Below are 11,730 nucleotides of genomic sequence, written 5' to 3'. Positions count from 1 at the left end.
GGCAAACTGACAGGAGAACAGTATAAAGAAATTTTAAGACATCATGCAATGCCATCTGGAATGAGACTAATTGGTAATAATTTAATTCTACAGCAAGACAATGATCCCAAACATTGTTCCCGAGTGGCCAAAAAATATTTATAGGACATTTGTGAGGAGGGAGTTTTTGAAGTAATGAACTGGCCTCCTCAAAGTCCAGATTTGAACATTATTGAACATGTTTGGGATTATTTGGATAATAAAAAGGCAGAATATAAACCCAAAATTGTCGAAGAATGTCTTTGAATATTAAAAAGAGAGTGGGACACTATTCCACAAAAATTCATTACAAATTTGTATGAATCAATTCCCAGGAGATTCGCTTCTGTGATCAACGCAAAAGGCGGACATACGAAGTATTAATTGTTCTTTCTTTTTGTATCATATTTTATCAAATTATTTCTAGATATTTTTGTTTATAATATATGTTTCTATAAACCTGATTTATTTTTACTTCATAAGTCCTTCATATTTTTACGATAAAATCAAAAATAGTTATAAACTTATGGTGGACTAAAACTTATTCACAGAACTGTATATATATATATATATATATATATATATATATATATATATATATATATATATATATATATATATATATATATATATATATATATATATATATATATATATATATATATATATATATATGTATATAATAATATCTACCAAATTCAGTCACTCATGTCGCTGAAGCCACGCTTTTCGGGTTTCCTGCAATAAAATATAGGGCTAATTGTGAAACAATGACAAATTTTTTCAAAAAGGAATTATCATTTTTATAGTCATAAATTTTATACGCAATAGTCAAAAATATGTTTTAACATAATTCTTAAAACTAGAGCCACAATCTTAAAATCATCTTATTGCAAATTGTGTTAAATACGACATTTACGAAACATCGGAACCGGTGTTTTAATTTAACCTAAGAGTCGCAGGAGATAAAAAAATGAAAGCACACAAAAACAAACGTAATCTAAATCACGAATATTTTAGTGGTAAAACTAAAAAGTTATTTCAGAATTTTAGGATCATCTTGTGGTTGTAAAATTAAATGCAGGGAAAAATTGGCGCTGAATTTTTGATGAATTCTAGAATTTAGTATCATGGGAGTTATCAGAGCAGTTATCTATTTGGATGCGTAAATATCGTTCAGAAGAACAAGTTTTACAGACATAAACAAAACTAAATGAATTTAGTAGAAATTACAAAGCAAATTATTTTATTAATTTTAATGGCTAGAGCATTAAAATATGTAAAAATGAATTCCTAAAAAAAATAAATGTTTATGGATTGAAGAATTGAAAGGCAGAACGAAAATTTTTTTTGTTCAGAATGCAAAATTGGTCATAAATTAGAAACGGCAGTTTCAAAAAACAACAATAGGAAAATAGTTACAACTTTCGATTTACAACAGGCTTTTACACTCCAAAAATTAATAACTAGCATTTCATTGTAGAAAAATATGGATTTATAATTTTGGCATACATGATACTACATTGGAAAAGAGTCACATGTTTTTTAGGACAGAAAATATAGTAAAAAAAGGAAGTGATGAAGTAGCATCCATTCTTTTAAAGTATTTAAGCAAATAACTGAAGTAAATGACTTCACTGATAATTGTCCCAGACAAAACAAAAATTGGCTACTGATGGCCCTCTGGTTATAGTTGATAAAAGAGAAAAAAATTAAAAGTATAACTCACAATTTTCTCTTACAATGGCCATACTCATCTTCCTTCGGATAAAGCTGATCTTATTGAAAAATGTCACAGAAAGTAAGAACCACAAATTTATTCTCCAGGAGAATGGCAAGTAGCAAAGCAAACAAAAAAACACCATTTGAAGTAACAATTTTTTTTTAGTTTTGTCTTTAAATATTAAAAGGACTACACATACAAACGATGGTAAAAGATTAGATTTAGCATACGAAGTTTTCTATCACTTTAATGGAGAAAACATTAAGATTTTCTATATCAAACACTAAATTGATAAAGATGGGTACAAGCAAGTAAATATTGCAAAGAAAAGAAGACCACTGCAGACATCACTTGCTGAATTAAAATAAAAAATAATAACATCATTAAAAATATCGAAGAAAAAGATTGATAATGTTAAAACTCTATTACCGTATATACTGACAATGCATTACCACAACTATTTTGTCAGACAGAGGTCTCTGATGAGTTCAATCAACTCTTCCTGACTGAAACCTGATTTTAACGATGAAGGTCCTTCGAAGTCTTTTTGATTATCGCAGGTTTCAAATTCAGATTAATCCGACTCATATGATGAATCTGGATAATTCTTATAAATTGGTAGCAATATCTCCTCAAAATGAGGAACGCATCGTCTTGTCAAATCCTGATCAAGATATACCCATTTAGTACGGTTGCTTTTATTGATACCCTGAACATTAACCGAACAAAAATAACAATCATCACAGTGGTCTCGTTGCTCTCTTCACACCGTCGGGATACCAAATTTCATGCACTTTGTCTTCCCATTTATCCACTGACGCAGATGTTCTGTTCACGTTTAACACATGATATGAGGTTCCCAAAATTTATCTTGGTTATCTTAGTTTATCTTCGTAATTATGCCAAGTCAAAAACTTTTAACTTCTAATTTTCAATTTATCACAACATCTAAAATACAACCGAACAAATTTTTGATAAATAGAACAAATTTTTCAAAAATAAAAGTTCGACAATTAATGCAATCCCGAAGAAATATACTGGGAAACTATGGTCTGTTAATATAATTCAATGATAGAACCGTTGGGTGAGAAAATCTTAAATATCTCAAAAACTAGAGCTGATAGAAGTAAACTGATAGTATTATTATAATCTGCGTCAAAAATACAACTAAAATTAGTAATGAAATTTTAGACACCAGAGAAAAATTTTTTTTTTTTTGTCAGGGTAATTAGACATCAGAAAATGAATTCATGTTATATAATTGCGTCATGTTATATAATTGCGTCATGTTATATAATTGCGTCATGTTATATAATTGCGTCATGTTATATAATTGCGTCATGTTATATAATTGCGTCATGTTATATAATTGCGTCATGTTATATAATTGCGTCATGTTATATAATTGCGTCATGTTATATAATTGCGTCATGTTATATAATTGCGTCATGTTATATAATTGCGTCATGTTATATAATTGCGTCATGTTATATAATTGCGTCATGTTATATAATTGCGTCATGTTATATAATTGCGTTTAAGCCCAGTTTTGAAAACACTTGACTTAACCCTTATTTAATGTAATTACTTATTAAATCCTGGAAACAATTCCCAGTTTTTCCTATTCAAAATGAGGTGAAGAACAAAATTCGATGTGATGTCTGCAATTTTGATTTGAATTCCCAGTATTGATACTGTGAGCTCTTCAACAGTTAAGAGCATGTAGGAGTTGAAGGTATACTTGCCATTTTTACTAGATTTTTAAACAATCTTGTTCTAAATATTATGAAGTGCTTCTTATACAATAATTCTACAAAATAAATGATGGCGAAAAACAAAAAAAAACAAAAAAAAAAAACACGGTAGATCGGTAACATAAACATGATAAATATGATTTTTAAATAAAAGTTCTTCATGTATGTTTTTATACATTCATACATAAGTTAATTTGTTTGGTAATTCTTTTTTTTTTTTTGCGTGTGTTTAAAAAATTATTTAACTTTTTCAGCATAAATATTTTACAATTAATTTGAGTATTGATTTTGCCAAAACTATATTTAATTGAATCAATTGAAAAAAATTAAATTTGAAAATTTAATAACTTAACAAATAAATTTAACAAACAAATTGATGAATTGAAAGTTTAATAGTACACATTAATTGTAACTGGAGTGGTTTTCAAACGGGTTTCTTACAGGTCGCAATTATCAAGTAGTAAAGAGAACGAGGTAGAAAAGGACATCACTTTCAATTAATTGAAGACTATCGGCAATTTCCTAACCATCCTGGAGGCCGAAGAGTTTTTTCTCTTTTATTTCTAAGATTAGATAATATATTTAATTATCATTTAAATCTTTTTATTTATATTCTATTTAAATATTTCATTCAATATCTTTTAAGTGTTTATGTATGACTGTACGCAGAGGCAGGTTTGACAACAATCTTTATTCTCACGGAAGGCAATTATATAGCCAAGAGTTCGACGATTCCGTAAACCTTCGTAGTGGTGCAAAGTTCTTGAGACCATCATTAAGGCTACCGCTAAATTATTATGATGATTTCACATTCAGCAGATGGAGGTCTAAAACCAAATGAAGTTGGATGAAAAGATGTGTTTAACTTTTATTTCCTCATTTAAGATTTTGTTTATTAACTATTTACACAGCAGATGTTCCATTCTCTTTTAAAATTTTTGAGTCAAATTTTTTTATGTGTTAAATGAAAAAAGTTTTAACAGAAAAAGTTTTTTTAAAGTTTTAATTTTGCAGCTCTTTAAGAAGATCATCAAGCTCTTCATCAAGCGCATTCGTTTTTGGCGTTAACGGAATCTTTTTTACAATGGGTCTAATTGATACTACCGTCGTTTCGCTCAATAGTTCGTCAATGACATTATCCATACTGTCTACGTTAGATAACGCAATCGAAGAGGTTGAATCCTCGCTGAGCGTGTTGCTTAAAGACGTGTTTTTGGAAGAAAATTCCACAGGAATAATTACTGGATTAAAATGTTTGTAATTTTTTCGCAAAGGTTCATTTAAAAATTGTTTTTCTCCGTTTTTATCTTTCAAACTTATACATTCATGATTGAGTTGGGTGGCACTTTCGGCTTCAAGAATCTTGGTTGTTTGGCTACCTGAAGTAATCAAATCTTCTTGGTCTGATCCGTCTGTATCGCTTAATAGATCTGAAATTGTTTTTATTTCTTTCTTAGGTAAAGATTTCAGCTTTACTAATTCATCTTGGTTTTTATCTAACTCCTCATATTCTTCTTCTTTAAATTCTTCTACTGCGTCCGAAGATATTTCTGGGTTGGTTTTGATGACATTAGTATTTTCCGAAATTAGAAAGGTTAGATCTTGGTTCTTGGCATAATCAATAGTAATGCAGGAAGTAGCATCTCCTTCTGTAATGCACGAAGTAGCATCTCCTTTTGTTGTCGATTTGCCGTCATCTGGCTCAATGAGACTTTCTCTTTCATGATTTGAATAATCTCCAGATTTTTCTCCCGCTCTTTCGCCTTGGTCTTCGTCTTCATCTACATAGTCACTTTCGTCAAGTTCGTCGTCCACATCATCGGAATCTGACGATACTGAACGAAACTCTTTAAAATTTTTTCTTTGCCTTGTTTCTGATTTAACAGTGTTCTCGCAGTTGTTAAAATCTTCAGTTAAATCAACTTGATCGTCATTTGCTGTTATTACTTCATTTTTGTCAGTTTTATATAACAGTTTGACATAATCTTTCCATTTGTCAGTTGGTTTTTGATTATTTAGAAGAACTACGATTTTGTTTGTTTTATCATCTGTCAACGATTGCTTTGCTGAAACGATTGATTGCAAAACTGTAAGTTTTATTTGTTTCTTGTATGCATATATGTAGCATAAACGCATGCATGGACGTATGTATGTATGTATGTATGTATGTATGTATGTATGTATGTATGTATGTATGTATGTATGTATGTATGTATGTATGTATGTATGTATGTATGTATGTATGTATGTATGTATGTATGTATGTATGTATGTATGTATGTATGTATGTATGTATGTATGTATGTATGTATGTATGTATGTATGTATGTATGTGTTTTAATGTATTTATGTTTAATCTTGAGTGAATTTAAATTTAAGTTTTACTTGAAAAACTTGACGATTTCATTGTAAGTCCCGTTTTAGGACGATCAGTTCTGATTTCTGGTTTGCTATTTTCGTCAGGTGCTGATGATGGTCGTCTTTCTATAGCTATTTTCTGTTCTAGTAAACGTTCTTTTCGTTTCTGACGAGATTTTCTCTTCCAGTTCTAAAGGATAGCATATGGATGATATATGGTTTAACGAAGAGGTGCCCTTGCTTCCTATAAAAAGACACTTCTATCTACTCTATATTTACGGGCATATAGGCTAGCTATACTGTCTATATATGCAAGTGCCTAATCATAGTTGCTTAAATTAGGAAATTATAGAAAAGTGAGCTCATGAACTATTTGTTAGTTTTTTATTTTGATAGTCGAGCTTTTAAAAAACTTTTACGCAACCCACTATATATATCATCGAATATATCATCGAATATATCATCGAATATATCATCGAATATATCATCGAATATATCATCGAATATATCATCGAGTATATCATCGAATAACTAATAAACTACGTAATAAAATTTGCAATACTGAAAATGTTCTATAAAAAAATTTCTTTTTACTCCATAAAATGAAAAACGTGCTTCGTAGGGCTAAATCGTACTTTTAGAGCATATATATATATATATATATATATATATATATATATATATATATATATATATATATATATATATATATATATATAGACATGTGGTTAGCTAGAAATTTCTTTATAACATATAACGAAGCTGTAATAGTCCAAATAATTCATGATTACTTCTTAATGACATTATGGACGAAGGAACAACACACCTCGGTCAAAGGTACAACGTACATGTTGTACCTTTGACCTTTTGACTACGTTTTTAAAACGCTCAAAAATGATTCTTTTTGGTTGATTGAGAAAAAAGTCAAAGGTATAGTTTTGGTGCAAAATATAAGAGAATAGCACAAACTTTGAATGGTTTAAATTGATTCAATAGTCTAGAAAAAAAAAAACCCGGAAGCAAGAAGTGGTCAGAGGTTCAACAGGTTCCCCTAGTTGTCTTTTTTTGTTTCTTTTCTTTTCATTTTTAACTAATTAAACTTTTAGCTCTCAAAATTTAGGTTTTACAAAGCAAAAAAAGTTGTAAAGAAAAAATTTTAAACTGCTGATTGAAAAAATCTCAAAACCTAAAACATTTGGTTCTGGCACTCAGAACCATCCTTCCATTTTTATCCTTTCTTTTAATTGACAATTTATATATTAGTGTATAATACATTCTTTAAATGCGTAATATTACTTGTGAGTAATACGAACGAAGTTTATTGAGAGCGAAATAATCAAGTTTCTTAATATATTTTAACAAGGGGATTTGTTTATATTTAAAATACGTGAATTTTTTTTTCTAATAAAACAAACTCTTGGAACAACTGAAAGATCAAAATCATAATCCAGTAATGAGAAAATAAAACAAACTCTTGCAAAGTTTTTTAAAATGATGTGCAGCCAAATATGAAACATTGAATAAACTATCAAGTTCATTTTTTTTTTTTTTTTTTTTTTTTAGTATTACTAATCAAATATTTTGTCTTACATCTTGTACTTTTTCTTTTTTCCCGCTCTCTGGTCTGAAATAAAAAAACAAAACAACGAAAGAAATTTTTCCCGCTCTCTGGTCTGAAATAAAAAAAAAAAAAAACAACGAATGAAATTTTGTAATCGTAATGATTGGAAAAAACGTTAATTAGGACGCTTAAAAAACTTTATTGGAGTTAGATATCTAATTACCTCTTGAAGTCCATAGTTTAAACGCAACGATTTATTTTTTAAAAAAAGTTTATACAGAGCATTCTTCTTTTTTTAAAAAAAAACCATTTCATACAAATCATAACAATGAGTTATAAATAATTTACGCAATTATATTTTTCTTCGAATGAGAATTTTTAATTGTTTTACCAAAGTCTTAACTTGTCAACTTTAATATTTTATATATTTATAATTATATTTATAATTATAAATTTATAACGTATATAAATCGTTCTTTAATGAATAGATAAAGTTATTAAATATGCGACTCTGTTAGAAAATTAGATACAATATTAATGTCGCTATCGTTATCACGTCTCAGATGATTTTTAATTTTTTTTTTTTAAATTTTTTTTTGTTTACAAGAATGGCGCTGTAAATTATAAAATGGAACTTTTATCAAGGTTTTAAACAACGTGTCGGAAGGGCTAAAGTACGATTTTCATATCGTGTGCCGTTTGCAACAGGTTAATATGACGAAAATGTACTAGGACTAGTTTTCTTTTAATAGGAACACGTGCGGAATACACGGTCGTTAACTTAAAGAGCAACTGCGCTAAGTTATTATGCGCATGATCCAGAAATAGAAATCGAAAGCGATGTAAACATTAAAAAAATTTATGATTTATCAGTGGTGGAAATCCTAACGTTTTCTCAAACAATTTTACAAATAGAAATCTTCTTTAAAAAATGTAAATTGGAATAGTTCCAATTATAAGCAAAGTATACATATGTCTTAAAAAAACCTTGAAATTTAATTTCGCGCTAATGTTAAGAACTGAAAAAGCAGCTGTCGATAAAGGTAAAAACTGAGAATTTTAAAGTCAAAATAAAATAAAATCTGACCGTAGATTTTCCATATTTTTTTTTTTAATACTGAAATTTAGTCTATATACAACATAACATAGCAAGTTTTACTGAGCATTCAATTTTTTTACTTTACGTTGATGGCTAACAAGTGATGACAATATAGTATTGATTTTGGCAGGTTCAAAACTATGTACAAGTGCTACAACTCAAGAAGCTGGCATTGTTTATAAATTGGTATTCTCTAAATAGTTGCTGAAACCTGGTCTGGAGATGAAAATGTGATTGAAAATACTCCTTTCACCTTTTACAAAGAAGAGAATGGAAAGTTTGAAATAAATCTAGCACCTTGGGGTTATGTAAAAGATCTATCAACACATATTCTCAAAAATCTTGATCCACTAGAAAGGTCTGAAGTTAACTAAGCAAAAACTAAAATCTTTAAAAAAAAAAGTTAGTTTAGCAAATGTAGAATATGACAATTTCAAATGACATATGCTATACTCTTACATTAACGCAATTTTTAACACTGCTAGTAGCTTACAGCATTAAAATAAGATTTATATAATATGTACATCTTTGAAAGTTGCCACGTTATTTATATTTTTGTTTTTATGCAGCTGAAATGGCCTTTTACATCATAAGTTCATTCCTGAAAAAAGATACTCAAGTTAAAATTGTAGGAGATTATGGTGGAGGAAGTTTTAAGTTGAGCTACCAGATTATAAATACTTTAAATCTAAATAGCTAAAAAAAATACTATCATTTTCAACTTTTTTTATAGCAAAGAATGAAGTATAAGTAAGAGAAATAAGTTATATATATATATATATATATATATATATATATATATATATATATATATATATATATATATATATATATATATATATATATATATATATATATATATATATATATTGTAGAGTTACTGATTTCAAAAAATACATATATATGATGTTTTTATATATCTAGGGATAAGAACATTACAGTATTTATCTTTGGTGATTATGAGTTTCTTTGTGCACTTTTTGGTATTTCAGGAGCTTCGGGTGAGCTATTATAAAAGAAATTCGACATTAAAAGGTGAATTGAATTTGAACAACTTGTAGTATTTTTTTGACATGAAACTAATAATAGCAGCATCTGTTCTAAAAAATATCATGAACTTATATTAAAGCAAAAACAACTGTCAGACCTTCAAAGTTTTATTTTTAATCTTGATGAATAAATACAGCTGGTGAATGTTGTATCAAAATGGCTAATTAAATACTTCTGATAATGTGGAAAATATTAAGTCAATTTACTTCCCTAAACTTGATTTTGTAAAGAAATGGAAAAAGGAAATGGTAAGCATTTCTTTAAAATTGACAATATGATAATGTTAAGTTCTGTTTTTGTATAGAATTATTGTTCTACTTTAAAGTGGTACTGGCCTACAAAAACTAAAACTGTTAATCCTTTGATTTTCAGTGTAATATTTGACTAAATACATGTGCAATGAAAAACTTTCAACATAAATAAATTAAAACTATCAGTGTGCCCATAAACATGCAGAGTCAGCAATTATTTTGCAATTTTATAATATAATATAAATCAAATGCTGTTTTCTTGTTTTACCAAGAAAAATGAGTCCAACGACAGTAGATGTTAGACTATAACAGTCATTTTTCATTAAAGAGTTTTAGTTTTTAAAATCATTTTTCATTAAAGAGTTTTAGTTTTTAAAACCATTTTTCATTAAAGAGTTTTAGTTTTTAAAATCATTTTTCATTAAAGAGTTTTAGTTTTTAAAATCATTTTTCATTAAAGAGTTTTAGTTTTTAAAATCATTTTTCATTAAAGAGTTTTAGTTTTTAAAATCATTTTTCATTAAAGAGTTTTAGTTTTTAAAATCATTTTTCATTAAAGAGTTTTAGTTTTTAAAATCATTTTTCATTAAAGAGTTTTAGTTTTTAAAATCATTTTTCATTAAAGAGTTTTAGTTTTTAAAATCATTTTTCATTAAAGAGTTTTAGTTTTTAAAATCGTTTACAAAAGTTGCATTAATAACATCTTGATCTAGGATATTCCAAGCTTCTACAACGCGGCGGTTGGTGAAGAAATTATGCCTAGAAAGTGAGTGTCTTACATATTATCTTCTTAATTTCTGATCATGCCCCTCTCGTAGTTATTCTTTTAGGTTCGTTATGCCAGTTTATTTTATCTCTATTGTTCTAAAATCTAAACATCTGAATTAGATCACCTCGCAACCTTCTATCAATCAAATTTGAAAGTTCCATATTTTGTAATCTTTATTCATAGCTTACACCTTTTGGGAAACAAATTTTAGTTGCTCATTTTTGGACTCTTTCTAAAAGATTAACATCTTTAGCATATTATGGGTTCCATATTTGAAATGCATACTCTAAGTGAGGTCGCACGAGTGATGTGTATAATAGTTTCATAGTATTTTTGTCGATATAGTTGAACGCATGTTTTATTAACTCTGTGTTAAGTCATTGATGAAAATTACAAAAAAGTAAAGGACCAAGAACTAATCCATGCGGTACTCCAATTCTTACAGCTTCCCATTCTGATAAATATTTCCCTAGAACAACTCTTCGTTTTCTGTTATTCAAAAACGACAAACACCAATTAAGTAATAACCCCTTTATACCGATTGACTCCAATTTGAGAATTAATCTTCTATGCGGAACCGAGTCAAAAGCTTTTGCGAAATCTAAAGAGGCAATATCAGCACAGATACCTTTTTCTTTAAGATCAGTAAGCATATCTAAGGTTTCTAGCAGGTTTGTAATGCAGCTTTTTATTTTTATAAAACCATGTTGATCTTTGGTTATTAAATTGTTATCAACATGGTATTTCATTATTGTATCACTGACAAAACTTTCAACTAGTTTGCATACTATAGAGGTTAAAGAGATTGGTCTGTAGTTGTCAGCCTTTAAGCGATCTCCTTTTTAAACAACGATGTAATGTTTGCTTCGAGCCAAAGTTCTGGTAGTGTTCCCGATTCCAGCGATCGCTTGAAAATAATGCATAACGGTTTGCTAAGACTTTCAGCACAATTATTTAGAACTAATGGGTGAACTTTGTCACCTCCTGGAGATTTGTCTACATTAAATTTAGTTAATCTGTTTGGTATATCAGTTTCGTTGAACAAAGGAATCGGAAATATTGAATTTGTTACACTTTCACATAATGGAATAACATTAAGATTTTCATTTGTAAATTACGGAACAGAACCTGTTTAAATAGTTTTCAT

General features: G+C 28.3%; 1 protein-coding gene and 1 long non-coding RNA gene across 4 annotated transcripts; one reads left to right on the top strand and one right to left on the bottom strand.

Moving 5' to 3' along the window:
• Positions 1 to 4,340: 4,340 nt before the first annotated feature.
• Positions 4,341 to 7,699, bottom strand: LOC149888626 (uncharacterized). Of its 2 annotated transcripts, none has more exons than XM_090088438.1 (4): positions 7,638 to 7,699; positions 7,444 to 7,477; positions 5,881 to 6,043; positions 4,341 to 5,561 (listed from the first exon to the last, which is right to left on the bottom strand). In XM_090088438.1, exons 1-4 carry the CDS (start codon positions 7,649 to 7,651, stop codon positions 4,498 to 4,500), a joined length of 1,275 nt encoding a protein of 424 aa, XP_089944564.1. In that variant the 5' UTR covers positions 7,652 to 7,699; the 3' UTR covers positions 4,341 to 4,497. The 2 variants fall into 2 exon arrangements, with proteins under 2 accessions (XP_089944564.1, XP_089944565.1); XM_090088439.1 differs by having other exon boundaries at positions 7,444 to 7,526; positions 7,638 to 7,697.
• Positions 7,700 to 7,994: 295 nt separating this feature from the next.
• Positions 7,995 to 9,758, top strand: LOC149888625 (uncharacterized). Of its 2 annotated transcripts, none has more exons than XR_016452810.1 (3): positions 7,995 to 8,457; positions 8,644 to 8,871; positions 9,506 to 9,758. It is a non-coding gene; the product is annotated as an uncharacterized LOC149888625 (long non-coding RNA). The 2 variants fall into 2 exon arrangements; XR_016452808.1 differs by having other exon boundaries at positions 9,438 to 9,758.
• Positions 9,759 to 11,730: the final 1,972 nt, after the last annotated feature.

The sequence above is a fragment of the Hydra viridissima genome, unplaced genomic scaffold (genome assembly GCF_058129835.1).
Source record: "Hydra viridissima isolate aposymbiotic clone 2 unplaced genomic scaffold, HvirCarnegie_v1 scaffold_5, whole genome shotgun sequence".
Lineage (NCBI taxonomy): Eukaryota > Metazoa > Cnidaria > Hydrozoa > Anthoathecata > Hydridae > Hydra > Hydra viridissima.
Note: the sequence above shows the minus strand (reverse complement) of the source record. Positions and strands in the feature narration are given on the sequence as shown.